A 20,638-nucleotide genomic window follows, 5' to 3' on the forward strand; every position below is an offset into this window, starting at 1 on the left:
AGAAATGTCCAACCAAATAGCAGAAACAAGAGAAAGTAGTGCTATATGTAGTTTTGGAGGCAAGGGTTGATATGATCCCTGATGATAAGAGAAGGGTAAAAGGCTTACCATCCCCATGTATCAAACTCGAGAGACCTACTTGTTTCAATTTAGCCTCAACTGCATCCAAGCATTGCAACTGAATGGTTTGGTAAGGCTACAACAGCATCATTTTTAGAGCTTTGATGTAATCTCTATCCCAACTACAAGCTGACTCAAGCTCCGGGCATCATTCTCATGTAACAAGATGAAATTAGATTTCAATAAGGATAGGTCAATCAACTTCAACACAACTGAAAATCGAGACAGAGCAATAAGTTTCTTTATGATCTCCATTCAGCTACAATATCATCATTTTCCGAAACCTCGGAAACAAGGGCAGAACTGAGGTATAGTAATGGCACCTAGAAAAGTAGAAAATGTTAATCAGTTTATCAATTGATAGCAATAGCTCTGAATACTTGTGTGGTGTGGACATGACTGCATTTATATATATATAAACACACATACATATGTGTGTGTGAGTGTGAGAGAGAATAAGCAAACGGGTTAGTGTTTAGTCATTTGACTTCATCACATTGACTGAGCTCACTAATCGCTTAAAAACAACTATAAGTTTACAGATAGGATTATTCGTACACAAAGCACATTTAGGTAAGAAAAGCACGGTGATTTTCCATATTATCCCAAGAAGCCAGAAATATGGCACGTTAAATAAATTTTGCATTCTTAGTTATTTACTGGGATGTGTCAGTCGAAATGTAAAATCTGTCTTATTTATGATAATCACGGGTCTTGAAGCATCCTGATGTGTATGTGGGTGGGAAGCACTAGATGAAATCTTGAGATTGTCGACAAACCCCTTTTTGGAGAGAAGCTTGAGTTTCTTGGTATCTTGATGCAATTTGTGTGTTTCCCATTAATGCACTAGCTGGGCTTAAGAAGGTATGCAAGTAGCGCACATTTGCATCTCTTTATAGAATAGGCGTGCATAACCATAATCCTGTATATATGATGGGGTTGCAGCCAATGACGAACATTGCCTTGAAAATCATGAAGTACAAGGAAACCAATTCTAGATCCCTGAGGGACGATTCCAACGAACCTGTTTCATCTCAAATTCTAATTGAAAATATATAAAGCATTTCAGGGCTAGGAAATCATATTGTATATTAAGGCTATTACAAGAACCATAATCAGGAACAATCTTGGGTTTTTTACGGTCCAATGACCAATCAAGTATAAAGAAAATACAAAATCAATAATAGTAATTAAGAAGAAAAGAACTAGCAAATAGGCCTGTATCCTCTTGCATGAGAAGCGATCTTCAACTGCATAACGTGTGCGTTGGTATTCAATAAAATGACTTACAACGTCCTCATACAATCAAAACAATTTATAACATTCCCAACTATATCCATTCATGTACGTGTGATATTCCTCCCATTTTGTAAATATCCATGTTCATTGCCCGACGAAAACTACGAAGAATTTTGATGCTCCGAGAGTACACCTACAAGTAGGAGTGGCAATCTTAACATGACCACCAACGAACACAACTTGAAAACGACACGGAATTAGTGGGTTTAGGTCAAGCCTAATTGAGTTTGAGTCATAATATATAGTGTCAACCTGTCTAACAAGATTATTAAATGGGTCAGGTATGGGTTAGGGGCATCAACTCATTTTGACACGTTTACTTATTCTGTCTTTAACATGTAGTTTTAAATACATCAACTATTATTTACGAATTTTTTAAATTGCACTTTTTTACTAGAATTTTTTCATAATACATTTTTTTTTTCAAATTTTATAAAATATAAATGGTGTTTTAAGATATTTTTCAAATAATTAATGTTGGGAAAGAAAATACACTTTCCTTATTAAGTTATTTATATATTACATTTATATTTTTATATTTTTTTAATCTATTTTTTCATTAAAATCTAGAGGCATGTAGTGTTTGACTCCTACTATGGTGATCCATGTGAGCAAAACGACCCTCAGTAAAAAATTTAGGCTAGTATGTCTATGTGATAATGAAGTATACTTTGCTTACTCAAGAGATAATAATAATAAAAACACTTTTCTTGCTTAGTAAGGAAATTTTTCCCACCACAACACCTTATGACATTCAAAAACATGATCCGATGCCACATGGTTGTAAATGACAAAATTCTATAAACTTCGAAAAAAAAAAAAATTAAATAAAGTTATTTTTCACCATTAAACTTAGTTTATGGTTGTGTGAATTTATTTTTAGTAATGATATTTTTTTGTGTGGTGGAAATGCAAATAATATTATTTTCCAAAACTTTAACAGATTATCCAACATGAATGATTCAACAAAATCAACATATTAAAATAAAACATAGATCTAAGAGTTGTAAATACGATCACTTATAGAGAAAAAAAAACATAAGAAATTATTAAAATAAAAAATTACAAGGTGAAGATGCATAATTCGAAGATAATTCAGCAAACCCAACTGAGTTTTTCCTACAACAAAGAATACCCAGATCTTGAAGTTCTAGAAAATAAAAGATCTGCCAAGAGAATCCTAGTCCTACCATCAAACTCCAAAAATAAATTATAAAGTAAATAGAATTTGAATTTGGGTGGCTGACATTGTTGAGCAGTTACGAGAGTTGAATTTATTTGGAGACAAAAGCGTACAAATTTTGAAATTTCATAATTTATTTGCACACGTTACATTACATTGGGCCAAAAGTGTTTATTATATAAGGGAGCGGTTCAACGGCCCTAAAGTTTGCCGAACATTGTATCAAACATTTTTCAAAACATGGCTTAGAAGCTTTGGAATGAGCTGATTTTTTGTGAGGATGATCTCTTCACCTCCAAAAATCAGTTCATTTTGAAATTTCTAACCTAGTTTACAAATTAAAGAATCATGAACCGTCAAATTTTTGTAAATCACTTTTGATGGGGTTAGAAGTTTTGGAATAGGCTGATTTTTGGTGAAGATGGTCTTCTCATCATACAGATCATCCTCACAAAAAATCAGCTCATTCCAAAGCTTCTAACCCATGTTTTTGAAAAATGTTTGACACAATATTTGGCAAACTTTAGGGCTGCTGAACCACTCCCATTATATAAATATGAAATAGTTTTCGAGTCAGGGTTTTGTTATTCAGACTTCAGAGGAGGTGTTATGTATACAACTTGAAAAACACTTTCCTTTATAAGATTTTAAATCTTACCAAGGGTCTTTGAGCTCAAATGGATTATTACCTCATCATCACAGCCCTCCAGATTTTTCTCTCCAAAACCCCATCATCCATCATCTTCAATGTGTCATTAAAGATCATTTAATATTAACATCATCCCTAAAAAAAGGTTTTTCATTTAATATTTAAGGTCATTTCAATTGATTTTAAGTCCAAGGGCGATTCAAAATTTTAGACTACAAGACACGTGGTGTTTTATATTAATTTCACACCTTAGTAAATATTTGAAATATCTGGCCATGTAAAATCGAAAGAAGATGGTTCTACCAAAATTTTGAAGCAAGATGGTCGCTTCAAAGTTCTGAAAAATTCTTGAAAATTGTTATATCTCACCTTAATTTCACCAATACAACTAGGGTATAGAAATCTGGAAAGGTCGTAGCCAATTAATAAATTCCAGTGGATGGTTTGGTTATCTCTTAAGTCTAAAGATAGGATTCGATTAAAATCAAACATTTTGAGTAGGGCATAAAATGGGTCGTACCTAACCCAAATTCCGAGTGATCCAAAATTCGAATTTAGCAGGCTTGAATCCTAAGAGTAGATCTGATTCAAAAGCTGGTTGAATATGATTTTAATGTCGCTCTTGTTAAGTATTTATCACCGATTACATTCTCCAATGACTCATCTTACTTACTGAATTGAGATGAATGGCTTCGCTTAATCCTGGTATTGATATAATTGAAGATACGGGCTATCAGACATACAAACTACATCCTATTTCAACCACCACTCATTTTACATTATTTGAAAGAGTTGACAAAGCAGATTGTACCAAACTTCCCAATTTATCCCTCAAACAAAAAACAGTATTTTCTAAGTATGTACACATACCCATCTTCCCGAAGCTAGGATCATAACCCTGTTGTATCTGAATCTGGCCTTCTAAATACCTTGTGAGGCTAGCCTCTGCAACATTTATAAGGCTAAGTGAAGCATGTGTGTGCATGAACCGAGAAACAAGAAATCCTGCTAAAAGCAGCTGTTTGGCGTTCACAAGTTCTGATATAAAACAAGGGAAGAGAATTGTTCTGAAAACAATGAAGAACCCATCTTCATCGGTTCTACTTTCCTCCTTCCCTCTACTTTTGAGCTCATATAACTGAATTTCCTGACAAAGATGAGAGAAATGTCCAACCGAATAGCAGAAACAAGAGAAAGTAGTGCTATACGTAGTTTTGGAGGCAAGGGTTGATATGATCCCTGATGATAAGAGAAGGGTAAAAAGCTCACGGTCCCCACTTATCGAACTCGAGAGGCCTCCTTGTTTCAATTTAGACTCAACCGTGTCCAAGCACTGCAACTGAATGGCCTGGTAAGGCAATAACAGCATCATTTTTAGAGCTGTAATGCAATCTATCCCAATTACAAGCTGACTCAAGCTCCGGGCATCATTCTCATCTAACAAGACGGAATTAGATTTCGATAAGGAACGGTCAATCAACTTCAATAAATCTGCAAATCGAGACAGAGCAATAAGTTTTTTTATGATCTCCATCCAACATGTGTGAAGAGGATGAATGGAAACAGACCCTTCTTTCTCGACTGGTTGTTCTTCCTGGAAGCTTTCCCATCCCTCATCCCAGTCATCACTGCCCCAATTGTTTCCAGCATCAGATGCTTTGCCTGGATCCTCTTCTCTTCCACTCGTAAAAAGTCCTTCCCACTCTTCTAAAATGGCTTGCAGAGAATCAAAATGTTGTTCACTGTGGGCAGCACCAGATAAATTCAAGAAGCAAGATACTGCCGAATCAATGGTCATGAGATCATCCGGAGTAATTTCGATGCTTGGTGAGATGACAGACGCCAGTCTAGTTGATCGAAGGGCAACCAAAGTACTCGTAAACCCGCTCAATGCATCTGTTTGATTTGGTGTAGCCTGATTGGCAATCTCACTACCGGCAGAAGTACAGTCTAACTCATCCCACCCTTCCCACGGTTGAACATTGGAAAGAAGCTCGGCAGGAAGACCCCTGAGATTTCTACCTGTGATGGATTGCATAAGCTCTAGAGCATAAACTCGAACATGACTCTGCAGTTGCATGTTATGAGAGAACGTGCTCAGTCTTGCCCAAATTGCATCTCTCACCCTCTTCAAATCCTCCAAATTACCCTCCAAGTTACTTAGAGTGGAAAGTAAATTATACAAATTCTGGTGATCATCAGATTCGCTGGCCAAGTCGAGCAAAACTGAGTCTAATATTTTTACATACAGATTGGGAAGATTCACAGAACTATCTAGATTTCCCTCACTATCAATACCCAAATTTAAGTTGTTTGGATTCTGCGATAGCTCTTCGGAAAATACTTGAGTAACAGATTCAAACCCACAACCAGAGAATATCATAGCTCTGCAGAAACTGAAAAATACAGCAGTAAAACCTCCCAGATCATGTTTAATGAAGTCTGATAGAGTGCCCCATCCTTGATTCACAGAGATTTTCTCCTCCATTACCAAATTTATGAAAACCTTGAGGCATTTTGATAGACTTTCCAGATCGAACTTGATGAGTTCTTCATCAGAGCTATCAATCTCTTGAATATCATCAACCAGTCTGATCCAAAACTTCAAAAGAAATATGAGGCAGTCCAGCCATGCTGATTCACCTGGTAGACTCCCAGAAGAAACATTAATTGGGAGGCTTGATGTGTAATACTGCTTTACAATGTCTAAAACATCTTCTTGTGACATGGCCTTAATATATATCCTGACACAATCATAGTTCTGCTCAAGTTCAGCTATAAATCCCTGATAGTTCTCCAGGTCTACATAATGGATATTTTGTCTACTTCTAGTGACCAAACTTGTCAACGAGCTTAGAACATAGTGTTTGTAAACAGCCTGCCATGATATGAGACCCTTCTCCATGGGATCATTATGGATGCCGACAAGGGTCTGAACCATTTCTGCCAGAGCTTCAACACTAAATTCATCAATGTGATTATAAACTTCGTCACTAAAGCATTCAGCATTCAGACCGTCTAATCCAGCAATGTTTTTGAAGTTCAAGTTCCTGATAAAGGAAACCCTTCTGCATTCTTGATCAAGAATCTTGTAAAACTGAGGTAACTCCAGAGAATGTGCGTGCAATGGATTGGATTGGATCAGTCGCCCTTTGGTTCCTTTCAAATGCAAGTAGCAGTCCGAAAGAATGCTAAATACACAAGCAAGGCGTAGCTTATTGCGCCCATCAATCTCAGGGTAGATAATTGAGGAAATGGTACCAATGACTCCAGCAGCATTGGCAAGCAGTTCTTCTTTATGATATGAAATTTCAGCTACAATATCATCATTTTCCCAAACCTCAGAAACAAGGGCAGAACTAAGGTATCGCAGCAGCACCTAGAAAAGTAGAAAATGATAATCAGTTTATCAACTGATACCAATAGCTCTGAATGCTTGTGTGGTGTTTACATGACTGCATGTACATAAATGCATACATACATAGATGAGTGTTTGCTTGTGGATATGACTGCATGTATATAAATACACATACATATGTGTGCGTGTATGGGTGGGTGGGTGTGTGAGAGAGAATATTTGTGTGATGTGGACATGACTGCATTTATATGCATAAACACACGAATACATGCATGAGAGAGGGAGAGAGAGTGTGTGTGTGTGTAAGAGAGAGAATACTTGTGTGATGTGGACATGACTGCATTTATATACACACATACATATGTGAGAGTGCATGTGAGTAAGAAATGAGACCTCAGTGTGATTCAAGCCATAGGTGTCAGCTAACTTCAGCACTTCCATCAAACTAGGCCTCTTCTCCTGCTTAACAGAATCAATTAAGGAGAAAACAACATTCTCAATGTATTTGTAATCACCAGACAGAAAACGAGCAGTGTCCACCCCTGGCATTATTTTCTCCAGAGCTCTTGACCGCTCTGTTAAAAGCTTCTGCTCTTCTAATTTTGACTTCCATTCTCTCCAAAATGTGGATTGTGCTTTGTCCATTTTTGCTATTGCATCTGACATGTAAATGATAGAAAAAAGAAAATTTAAAAAGAAAAAAAATAAAAATTAACAGTTTAACAGACTGAAAACAAGAAAAATATGGTCTAGTCTTTGAAAGTTCAATTCTCTAAGTACACATACCTGAACTGAGTGGTGTCTGCTTCTCTTGAAATTTTCGCAGCAGCAGCTCCCTTCTCTTAGTTGGATTCCCACAATCAACGCCTGAGTTGTGCAATGAACTGTATGCCATTCCCATGTTCATGATGTTGCAGATTTCATGGTATCCTTCACTTGCTTTTAATAGATCCTCTATTATTTCCACTCCATGAAAAGCGTCCACAAGATTTAACAAAAAGGAGCACCCGAAGATGTCTTCCTCTTCTGTAACTGGTGCTTCCATTATTGATTTTGCCAGAGAAGAAATTAATTCATCGCTGGGAGGTATATCGTTCCTAGCCAACCAGGACAGAATAGTCACCACCGCTTGTGCTCTCACGCTTATGTGCTTTCCAGTAGGAGATTCTGAGCCAAGGATCATCTTTTTCCTATACTCCTCTTTCCTACTCAATTCAAGCAGCCATGGAAGTTGTAAAGCAGCAAAAGACAGTACTTTTCCATTTTCTCTCAAAAGAGAATCCCAATCGGTTCCATTCTCAATGGACAAGTCTTTTGCAATAGTGGAAATTGCATTTTTGATATTTCTAAAATGAAGCTCTTGATCATCATTACTAACCCCATCGTCCATGCCTGAACAATCCGTTAAGCTCATTAAATCTTGGATATTGTGGGCTTGAAGAGAGATAATTGAAGAACCTTGAACAGAGACGTTCGGAGGATTTGTCCCTGTCAACATCATTAGAGTCTCACATTGACTTTGTATATCTAGATCTTTCCATGCATGTAGCATCTCACCAATGGATTCCTCATCACAATGGCTCAAAGCAAAACCTAACAGCTGCTTTCGAGAACTTAAATCCATATTATCAAGAAGGGGACCCCTCGCTATGGCAGCACATAAGTCCCAAATGGATCCATGTCCTTTTTTAGCTAAAACAAGACAAAGGTCAAAAGCCAGCTGTAAGTCACCAGCAACTGCAGCTTCTCTTGCAACAGCTTCTTGCACAGCTGCCATGTCATCTTGGGAACTCAAACCAAGAAGTTTAGCAATTTCAATGAGTTCATCCACATTGATATAAGCGCCAGTTTGACTTGTAATTACCATATTAATAATCTCCATTGGATCTCTTATTTGCCTAAATTGCATGGGTAGTAGAGTTACTCCAAGGTTTGGAAGTTTAATAGTGAGTGCATCGATGATATCGGCCTCTGCTTTAACATTTTTGCTATTTGGGAAGAGGTTCAAACACTCCTTTGCTTTCCAGATCTGAAACAAGAGTCAACAATTAGTTTGTGCTGTGTTGCTTTGTACTTAAGCAGGTCCTCTCAACCTAACATGCGAAGAACTCAAACTAATTTAAGGTCCTAAAAGAAAGAAAAATACGGCAAATGAACAACACTTAAACAAACTAATTGGGAAGTCAAGAACTGCAAAAAACACCATACAAGAAAAGTATTTTGTATTATATTTATACTTTGTAGTTAATAAATTTATACCTATGAAAAAATAAAAAAAACTTTGTAACATCTAAAACATCATATTCTATTTATATTAAAATCTTCCTTGGTCTGTGTATTCCGAATTTCATTAATTTAGCATATCTTCACATTTATGCAGCATGGGTTCTTCCAGAGGCGAAGAACCTGTGTCAGAAACTTGTCGGATTCCAACAATCCTCAGATTCTTGTGCAGCACTTTTGATTTTGTTACTTTCATTATAGCAAGATATTGATTAGCATTTTTCACAGATTCTGATTTCTACTAGCTTGGATTGCAATCCTCTGTATAGAATATATAAGAAAAACATATTAGTATTATATATATCTTTAGTTATATGATACAAAAAATATCCCATCACACCTATCAAAAATAAAATAAAATATCCCATCACATTATCTTTTATTTATAAAATATTTTCTTTTTTTTTCTAGATTATGTAAAATATGACACCAAATCCACAAATCTATTTTTGCGGGCTTGTTGTATTTAACACACTGTATCTGTGTCAAACACCGACATATGTACGCATGTCCATGCAACATTACTTCCCATTTGTTTGTCAGATGAATTGCATCCACAACTCATTAGAAAAATTGGAGGACAACAAGCCTTCAACTTTTGATGTATACTAATACTCTAATTGACTTGCACTAAAAACCTCTAGATGTGAACTCATTCCACCAAAAGAGGTAAGAGTCATGTCGTTCTTACTTGATACTAATGTATTTTCACATTTGGCTCGTTCATTGGCATGCTGCGTCATAACCATGAGATTACTAGTTCCCCTACTTCAAATGAATAGAATCGTTTTATTTTCCTTCTCTTTTTTTTTCTTCTTTGTGTGTGTGTGTGTGAGGGAGGAGAAGGCAGGGACGGATTTACACTGGGGGCACTTGCCCCACAAGAATTTTCAAAGTGTACGAGAATACATGAGTTATTGAGACAGATAGCAGCAGTGGATAAGAAAATCCACTGCTATTGCCCCCCACAAAAAAAAAATTGCTCTTGGTTGCCCCCATGAGAGTAAAATCCTGGCTCTGCCCCTGGGAGAAGGGGCGTGGGACGTTGAAAAAAAAATCTAACTACGTATCAAAGTGAGGGAGGAGAAGGCAGGGACAGATTTACATTGGGGGCACTTGCCCCACAAGAATTTTCAAAGTGTACGCGAATACATGAGTTATTGAGACAGATAGCAGCAGTGGATAAGAAAATCTGCTGCTATTGCCCCCCACAAAAAAAAAAAATTGCTCTTGGTTGCCCCCATGAGAGTAAAATCCTGGCTCTGCCCCTGGGAGTAGGGGCGTGGGACATTGAAAAAAAATCTAACTACCTATCAAAAAAACAAATTCTAATTTTGATGAGCTGCAGAAATTTAGATACACTCAAAATATTCCTACAAATAATAAAACCTCCCTATGTGAACATTAGGCTTGCATTGCTGGTCCAAGCCCAGGTAAAGGAGGATTGCATCAGGTTGACAACTGGTGTGAATTACTGTCAAACTCATAACATGGATCCAAGCTATATAAGCCACTTACGGAAAATTAACCAGATAAATTTTAGCTATAGAAGCCAATAAGGTTTAGTATCCAACTGATAATATGCTACACTAACATAAATTTATCAACCAATTCTAATATGATCATGGTGTCATGTATGAATAGAATATAATTTGATGACAGATGAAAGTATGAAAACTCACTTCAGAGCAAGCAAGACTTGAAGCTGAGAAGAAATACTCCCTTGCAGCTTGAATAACAAGATTTTCTGCCTTTTCTGTTGCCAAAGAAACTGTTCCTGTTCCCTTTAAATAGTTCCTCGCAAGAGAAAACTTCCCAGCTTTTAGCAGTCCTCTACAAAATTCCATCAGCATATATTCTATGTCCAGAAATGGAAATGCCTTTTCTTGAAATAATTGCATATCACGCCACATGTTCGCCCAATCATTATCTAATCTAACAGGCTGCCGACGACCGAATTTTGAGAGAATAAGACGAAGAATCTGTTTCACACCCTTTTCATCTGAATGGGCATCTAGAAAAAAGCTCATTGGTTTTGAGACCTGTCAATAAACAAGTAAAACTAGAAACTCAAATCCACCATTAATGAGTCAATTATATTCAACATTGTTCTAAACTGTGAAGCACAGCCCTCATGAAATGCAATGATATCTAAGCCCGATTGTGTAGTGGTGTATCTTTACACAAATTGCTCGTCCCAAGCTCGGATAGGACAGTAATGTCAGGTCGGCAGCCAATGTAAAAACATTTATCACCTCAAGTATATGATACAATGACATTTGATACTTATAAAAAATGCAATAATATCTAAAAAATCCATAGCCCTCCATACCTACCTGCGTCTACATCACAAAGAGCATAAATCCAACAATATCCCCGATTGACAGTTAAATGTCTTAGCATAAAAAAACATTACAGAGGCACATCTGTTCATATCCCACATTGGGCCAGTAGGATTTGGTCTCACTTTTTCTTCCTATTTCATGTGTTGGACCCGTCCCTTATCAGTGGCAAATCTGTTCAGTAGTTAATTTATTCATGAGCTTAATGCTAAGGGAGTATCCTCCAGATATTGCGACAGTTTGCATTGTGTAGGTGCAGTAGAAAGAAAGGAGTACAAGAAACTTTGCCGGGAAGGAGAATAACTTGCATGACTTCACATTGACTGTAAAAGTCTGTCCCTTTCATTGAAGATCCACGTAGAGTCAAGGATTTCTTCTTTGAGGAGTTTGTATTTTAAGTGAGAATTTTTAATTTGGATAGATGGATAGAGGTTGTAATTGAATGGCCCCTTTCGTTTTTTCACTTTTCAGGCCCTAGTTGGTCACCTCGACCTATTAAGCGGTTATGCTGTATTTCATCTTTTGCTTTAATAATTACAATTACAAATAAAGAAAAAGGACAGAAAGAGAATATACGAACCTGGTAATATGCCAAAAGCCTCCCTGCTTCCACATGGCCTTCTGCAACTTTAACTCTTTTCTCTAGGCTCTCAACATACATGTCGGTATCTGTTAGGTCCAGATATCCTTCATTACATTCCCATACAGAAATTCCATAATATATGAAATTGTATATTTCAATATATATAATGTCAGAAAGCCAGTTGACTGAGAAGGCTTTGGAAATGATCTAAGTTGGCTAAGTAATCTTTTGCAAAACTAGGTGAGACTTGGACAAGTCATGGCAATTTCATAAGAAATGAATATAACACACAGCACTCATTATGGTCATTATCAAAGCCTTATCCCAAAAATTTAGGATTGGCTACTTCATATTTTATAAAACCGACAATCATTTTTATATTTGTTAAATATGTAGCATTTTTATAGTCATCCATATCATCTAATCAACTGGCCCAAGTCATTTATTGTAGTAAGCAAGTTGGTCCTAAGTCTGTCCAACCATGAACTGCACTTCATACTAGTTTTCTCAATAGAGAATCTAGCGGGACTAAGTAAAACCACATGTCCCATGACGAGGACTCAGAAGACCGTATCAGCCAGGTAAGATTTACCTTTAATATGTGGAAGTTTGGACAAAATGGAAGCCATTGTATTCCACCTATCTGTAAGAGTACACAAATATATGCACTGCAGGGCACAGTCAACAGCTTCAACTTCATCCCTAAAAATACCATCAGTATGGATATCCCTGCACCCTTCCTCAATTACTGTCGAGCATATGTCCAACTTATTATCTGAAGCAATCTCCTTCAGCCACCTAACCAGAAATGAATCAGTTACCTGACTTTCAGAAGATGAGACCATAGCAGGAGATTTATTTAGCATAAAAGGGATGGCTGTCTCACGTAATCTTTCCACTATCTTATCCTCTTTGACTCGATTAAGCATCATTTTGAACTTCTCATAGTCAGATAGTTCTTCCCACGCGACAAGACTCATGGTAACATTGATTTCCTCATCAGTTTCATTCGAATAAATCAATTGGTACAAGTATGAGATGGACTCATGGAATGGCTGCAATTCCGCAATTCCCTTGCGACAGGCAAATTCCACCATACAGAGGCAATTGTCCAGTTGCCCACTAGAACTATCAATATTCCTAGCTCTATTTTTGTACCACAAGGAAAGATCATCAGCAGATGGCCAAACAAATCCTAAACATTGTTTCACGATGGATTCAGTTCTGATGCAGATACTGATATTTTGATTCTTACGTAATCTGTCGATATGACCTACCATTTTTTCACATTCAACCCAATCTTGGTCCCGCAGAGCAATGGTTGTTGGAGGAGATCTCCCAGGAAGGAGTTGCCCGTAAGTCTGAATGGGAACGGTTTCAGGAATAGCAGCTAAAATGTCTAACATAAAAGGTGCCAATGAATATGGATGACGCTTGAAAAGCAGGTTTAGTGCCCCAATTTTCCCACTTTCGGCAAGACTTACAGCAGCTTCATTGAGAGGAACAATCCGGAATTTGTTGTATTCGTGCACAGAAAACCTGCACCAATTTGTATCAATAAATACATACCTTGACAAGTACAACTGTAGAAGCAACATCCAGTGATAAATCATAAGGAAGGAAGCGCTACAAAAGATAGAACTGACGAGAGTATTTCATACAATTTTCAAAGCCATAGAATTACTTGTCAAATGGACATTCATGGTGGGAAGAAATGGTATCATCAGATGCATTAATTAAGTTGTGAAAATATCAGATAAATAAAATTGAAGTATTTATTAGAAGGTGCCGACTAGCTTAGTTGGTAAAGTCTATAGGCCTTGATACCCTAGATCAAGGTTCAATTCCTGCCATCACCGAGTTACTGGTCTAATTAAAAAAGGCTTACCGATAAAATTATAAGAAAAAAAGAAAAGGAGAATTCACTAGACCAGAACTGTACATTATGCCCATCATTTAAGGCACAAATCATGTGATGCGCATGTCACATGTTGAGGGGCACATAGTGAGCACCTCACAAATAGACATAGGGCCACATATGGAGAGAGATCTGAACAGTTGGCATGATGACACCCTTCTGTTGTATAGCTAAGCTTAGATGGCTCATCGTCATCATTCTCCTTAAAACCTTATCCCAAAGATTGGGTTGGCTAAACAAATCCTGTTTAATCAAAGTTGTAAACTTATCTGGTCTAACATTTCCACTTTTGATAGGTATTATAAATTTATTCAAGAGAAACAGAAAGAAAAGAGGACGAGGGGATCTACAAATCACAAACTACCAAAATTAACAACTATGACTGAGTTTGGTAAATTTCATACAGGGAAATATAAGCCTCAAACGATGTTTGAGGCTCTCAATCAAACAAACCATTGATTTTAATATTGAATCATATAGATTTTAATGTGTTTCCTCATTGAAGAGCACTGGATAAATGGATGGTAAATTGGGGCATCTCCACTAGCATTAACATCTCAGGTGTTCATTGAAATGAAAAAGGAAATAAAAGGTACAAGAGTTAGACATAAGCTTCATGCCTTGACGCTTGCACCTCAAATGCCTGAGTTAGTGAGCCTCACCTTGCACATCTGGCCTTTAAAACTCTGAATGTATTGAGGCACATAATAGATAGAATTTTAGAAATACAATAACACTGATGTGCTCCTGTCATAGACTATGGGTAGCCACACAAGAATGTATTTGATGAACATTTATATGATTAATAAAGAACTAAGTGAATTCCTATGTTTTGCGGATTCAAGTGGTGCAGAATTCAGTCCATAGGAGATTTCAAAACTCACACAAGACAAATGCGAGTGAAAGGTATATCTATATAATAAAACACAACGGACGGCGGACCCCACTCAGCTACACTTTCGTGGGGTATAAAGATTGAGAGAAAGGAGTGGGGTCCACACAACCCCACTTCATTGCCTTTACTCTTCTCCCTCCTTCAACTCTATTGTCTTTCCTCTCTTCCCCCCTTTTTCAATAATACCACTGTAATTTTACTCTCTTTCATCTTTTACCCCTTTAACCCCAAAGAGGAAAGATATATCTATTTGATAAGCAAGTGAAGGGTATAATTAAAAGAGCTTCTCAAGTTTATTCATATTTGTGATCAACATCAGGAATAGATTCAAGAAGGGTTTACATACCTGCCCATGTTTATTCCAACAAATGTCTCCAGCCGGTCTCTCAATTGCAATAGCTGAAGCCTTATCATACGAAAATCCCAAATTTGGCTGCAATCCACATCTTCTGTGTCCGAAAACCTGTATCGGTCTGTGATACGAAGCCCACAAGCAAGTAAAGCTTTCACAGCATCTTCTGTTGGTCCTACCTTATCTATACATTCTGAACATACAAAAACTTGGTCCTTGATATTTGACAAAAGCATATTTATTTCATTTTTTCCTTGAGAAGAATGCAACCATTGTGATTTCAAGACTTCGTCTGTGTCCAGCCCATGACGATTGGCAAAGTCGATGGCCTCCTGATATTGTCGATTACTAATTAGCACATCATACATTTCTGAAATAGACCTCTCTGAAAATGACATCAAGCGCCAACCCAATTTTTCCTGCACATCAACAGTTTCTCCAAGAACAGATGTAACATGTGAACGTCTTTCCTCAGATGTTGTGCTCTCTAAAAGAAAAACACATCCTTGGATCTGTTGTACTCTTTCTAAAACCGGTATGGAAAATACTAGACCGTTCTCCAGAAGTTTTCTACCACTAAAAACATCAAGCATGGTGACAGCACCATTCATCTTTGCAAGAATGAGAATACGATCAGACCACCAAGTGAAATCTGCAATACCATTTAAACATTTTCTTCTTTCACTTAATAAATTATCAGCCATTTGAGAGTGTGAACTCTCACCAAAAGAAGTGATGGAAAGAGAACAACGCTCATCATCCAGGTTAAAAACATCCAATTCGCCTGTCAAATCAAGAACAGCAACACGCTTGCTTTGTGGCGAGATTACCACTTTTGGAGTCATCAGTGGTCCTGTGTAGCTTTTTGGTGAGGAAAATAAACCTTCAAACTGAGGACTACAGAACACTGGTTCTAGATCTAAGTCCCTAGTTATACGCCATAGAGAAAGGCAATAAAATCCTGAAGAACAACAACAACAAAAAAAACAGCCTACGTCAGAAATATTACCTTGTCAAACACCATGTCGAAAGCACATCTTCGGAGTAGAAAGTACCATGTTTCCCACAAAGAGATAAATAGTAATTATAAAATTAATTCAGTTCATAATAAAATCAACTGATTATAAAATCATACCTGAACTATCACCGGATTTCTCTGAGATGCTAACTGCACTACTAACTACAGCTAGCAAACAAAATTCTGGATGGTAATCCAGGCATGAAACATTCTGAGGGAACTGTTTCTTTACAGTCAGGCGACTATTTGAAATGGGCATGGAGGAAACATGCACACTTGACTCTTGACCAACCTCGATATTAAGAAGCAAGCCATCTGATGTAAAAATACTAAAGATACACCTGTGAAAAATTACATCTGCTTAAACAAGAACAAAATCTTACACCATTTTAAACACAAATAAAATTAAACAAGTAAATCGATGATTCTGCAAGTGTGAGGTAAAGGTTTAAACATGCCACATAAAGGATATTTGTATTTGTGGGGGGTGGCAAGACGGAGTGTTGATAGAAAGTGAACACTTACAAGCAAGAAGTCTTAGCCTTGGGGCCCTGCACAATCAATCCTATAATTGGAACAGACACTTTCAACTGCCTCTTTGTAATTCTTGTTATCTCTTCTCCATTTGCTTTTATGAAATAGAGTGTATCAGTGTCATCAACAGCTCCTAGAACATTGTGAGAATCTGACCATGCTCCATATATGAACGTAGCATGGCTATCATAACCTGATAACATAGAATAATAGTTGGACATTGTTTTGTCAAACCAAATGCAGTGAGAGACAATCAACCAAGCAGAAATGACATTCTTGAGCATAGCTAGCTAGTCATATCCATGTCAACACAGCGGAACATTGAACTATCAATTCCAATATATCCAATCTGCAAATGTGATCATCTCCTTTACACGATCAGGGTTTAAATTCAGTATTGTCCTTGCCTACATAAGCTGATGGAATGAGGCATCTTGAACTAGACAGATGATATAGAAAATTGCATTACATCTTGGGATGCAATTCTCAAAGAATATGTTACTGGTCAATAAACAATTGTGAATACTTAACCGAGCTGAAATAACATTGTTCGATTAAATAATTCTGCTTTGAACCATGAAATGATATAATATTAGTTATTTCCAGTGTTCAATTAATTAAATTAATTTCCCTGTAAAACATATTACATTCCCTAAGCATTGTGCCGGTACCTTACTGTATCGAGAAGTCTCGACTGAGCCATCTTGGGCAAAACAAAGCTTTCAACCACATTCAGCAGATATACAATCAAGAGCATCACTATATATGCTCATCCAAGGCAATAAGCCCAAACATTTTCACCACATAAGAAAAATCTGAACAGAAGAAGATATCTGCACATAATTCGTAGATTCAAATATCTTATGATAATCATGGCCTGCATTTTTCTTAAATATATGACACATTGATCTTTTTTTTTATGGGTAAGCTGGACTTGAACCCACGACCTCAAAGTTGTTTTGGAATGTGTCAAACCAACTGGGCTATGGGTCTAAAGGAAGTCAGTGGTCTTGATCAAAAGGAAGTCAGTAACAAGGGAAGAAGATATAATTTCATTCAAAAGGAAAAGAAAAGTTAACTGCCATTCAGCAGCATATTATTACACTTCATCTCCAAGAATTAATGACAGTCAAATCAAAAGAATAGTCCACCATTTACTTAGCATAAAAATGTAGGAACTTCAGTTATAAGATGTATAAGGATTCTATAAATCAACTGACAAAATTGCACACCTTTTTACAGCAAGAAAATGTTTCACATTGGAAAATGATGGCATTCTAACAACCCTCTTGAAGAAAGTCTTGACGAGTGTAACAGTATTAATTTAATTTGCCTCTAATTGTATCCATATAATTTTCCTCTGTCTATCCATACTAATGTAATTACTCATGAACTTAGCATACAGGTGTAGTACAATTCTATCATACTAATAGCAATACCTAAATTATCTTCATCATCAAAGCCTTGTTCCTCCATTTAATTATGTCCAAAGCCATGTCCTCTGATAATTCATCTGTGCCAATATTCACCCTCACTACCCCAATCCACGTCCTTTTTGGTTTTCCCTCTTGTTCATTAAAACCTACAACTTGCACTCTCCTAAATGGGACTGCAATCGGTCTTCGATGCACATGATCAAACACTTAGTTTATATCTTATTGGGCCTACTCCTATGTTTTCACGAATGCTTTCATTTCTAATTGTATATTTCTTAGTCATTCAATCATCCATTTCAGTACCTCATCTCTGCTGTGTTGAATATGGGGACATGTATTGCCCAACATTCAGCTTGATATTTGATAAAGCATAGCTAGTCTTACTAAAGTCTTATAAGATACCCAAAATGATTAACACCATAGCATGGCAGTTTATAATCACGATCTACTAACATTTCCCCACAAAATCATTATAAGTAAACCTTAGCAGTAAAAATGCCATTAGGACAATTTATAATCATGATTTATTAACATTTCCCCACAAAATCATTAGAAGTAAGCCTTACCAATAAAAATGCCACATGGGTCCTTGTAGTTATCATCCTTGTGCAAAATTGTTATTACATTTCCAGCAGCTACAGCAATATGTTCACCTCTAGGAGAGACAAATAAAGAAATCCATTTTTTCAATTTTCTTAGACGCTTATATTCACTCCATTTTTCTTTAAGCTGATTTACACCTTCATGTCAAAAGAAAGACATAAAATCAGTGGTCTACTTTTTTACATAGACAAACAGTTGCACAGGAACACGAAGATTGAGATATTGAGAAATGTGCAAAATTTCTCTCATGTCGACCACGTAAACAAGAAATCAAGAAGTAAGAGCATTTGGACATTTTGATTCAAATTAGTTAACATCTTATCGTCATTCAATGATAAAAGAATAGTGATAATATTTTCAATTGCATTATGTGTGCATCCAAATGTGCCCTAAGAGAATAATACAACTTTTTCTTTTGATGGGTAAGCTGGACTTGAAGCCACGACCTCAAGTTTCTATAGATCTAAGCACGAGAGAATAAAAGAAATTATGATCATTCGTTCTACAAATGTTATCTTTTAATCCTATAAGTGAATAGGAAATGATATATCTTGGACATGCCAAGGTTTTTTTACAATTACAGAAAAGTGATTAACAACCCCAATATCTGACTCAAAGTAACACATGAACAGGAAGACCTGATTTGAGTGGATTATTTAAATCCAATATTTTACTTATATATATGCTAATCATACTACCTGATACAGAAGATCAATCCTAGGGTTGACTAGTATATTTGATTTTGTTAAATCTTTTATTTCCACTTAATGTGTAACTAGAGAGGTTTGATCCTAGCACAGAGCTTTACCAAATTAACCAAGATCGAAAGAAACCAAAAAAATTGAAATTTTTGCAAGATCCCATGTTTCAGATTGGTCTTCCTAGCCAATTCATCTACTCTTTAGCTTCTAAAAATACAAAGTTAATGGGAAAAAAAAAAATCAACGTACCTCTAATTGAAAGCAACGACAGTAAGCCCCCTTCGACACCTTTGTCTTGCTAAAGTAATATAATAAAAAATAATAAAAAATTTAAGGTCTCAGGCTCGAAGAATCGACATTGAAGAGAAATTTAGAGCAAAATAAAAAAACTTTGGAGCACCTTTTGAGGAGGATAATCGGAAGAGAAAGGCCTGGTTGTGTGGTAACGAGTCTCATATAGAACCTCTGGAACGGGTTCCGCCATCAATGATTCGAAGATCTCAAAACCTAAAAATCCAAATTTGCAGAAACACAAGCGCAAAGTCGCAATTCCATGAAAAGTAGATCAACCGTGGGCTTCTTCTCCTGTAACTTAAAAATGGTGGTCTCGTAGGCCTGTCAACGGATAGTGTTATATCCGAATTCGAATCCGAAAATTTTCTACAGCATCCGAATCCGAATTCGAAATCCGACGGATCCTATGAACCAACATCCGAATTTAAATTCGAGAAATCTATCGGATCCGATAAAAATCCTATAAAAATTGATTCCTTCTATACCGTTGTCTTCAACTTGTACCAAGATTTTCCTTCTCTCCAAAACTAATCTCAACCCTTAGTTTTCAATTTCAATATCAGCCATCCTCAACTTTCAAACATCAAGTAAAAAAATTGATTTTTGGGAAATAGAAAAATATTAAAAATTTTGAATAGAAAATCAAATGTTGTATGTATATAACATTGAAGATGAGATTGAATCCTACTTCAACTTTTGTTCAAGGATGAAGCTAATGGATTTGGAAGAAAAAAAAATAAGTTTAAGGTTGAAGAGAGGGTACCTACATGCTCCACGCCAAAGAAATGACTATCAACTTATCGTCGGAGAAATGACCATCTACATAAGTTGAAGTAGTTCGCACTCCAAACCCACTTGCTGATTCGTTTAGGTTGAGAGAGAAGATGAAGAGGGTTTTGGGTGAGAGACAGATCGAATCATGGAAAGGCAACAATTTTGTCTTTTGTTATATATAATAAAATAATAATAATATTTGAAAAAGGTTTTGTTATATAACATATATATTTAAATTGGAACAAATATTATCGAATGGGATTTTGCAACATCCGAAACTCATTCTAATCTTAAAA

At 36.5% G+C, this 20,638-nt stretch overlaps 1 protein-coding gene across 1 annotated transcript; it reads right to left on the reverse strand.

Annotated features, from left to right (window-relative positions):
- Window positions 1–4,005: 4,005 nt before the first annotated feature.
- Window positions 4,006–20,350, reverse strand: LOC147407877 (neuroblastoma-amplified sequence protein). The gene is made up of 13 exons (XM_086436648.1): window positions 20,332–20,350; window positions 19,675–19,781; window positions 19,524–19,572; window positions 18,537–18,710; window positions 16,526–16,727; window positions 16,118–16,341; window positions 14,977–15,943; window positions 12,410–13,356; window positions 11,815–11,903; window positions 10,575–10,934; window positions 7,396–8,638; window positions 7,003–7,268; window positions 4,006–6,630 (listed from the first exon to the last, which is right to left on the reverse strand). The coding sequence occupies exons 2-13, from the start codon at window positions 19,756–19,758 to the stop codon at window positions 4,021–4,023; spliced, it is 7,215 nt and encodes a 2,404-aa protein (XP_086292774.1). The 5' UTR covers window positions 19,759–19,781; window positions 20,332–20,350; the 3' UTR covers window positions 4,006–4,020.
- Window positions 20,351–20,638: the final 288 nt, after the last annotated feature.

The sequence above is a fragment of the Akebia trifoliata genome, chromosome 3 (assembly GCF_017979445.1).
Source record: "Akebia trifoliata isolate Shusen 1 chromosome 3, ASM1797944v1, whole genome shotgun sequence".
NCBI lineage: Eukaryota > Viridiplantae > Streptophyta > Magnoliopsida > Ranunculales > Lardizabalaceae > Akebia > Akebia trifoliata.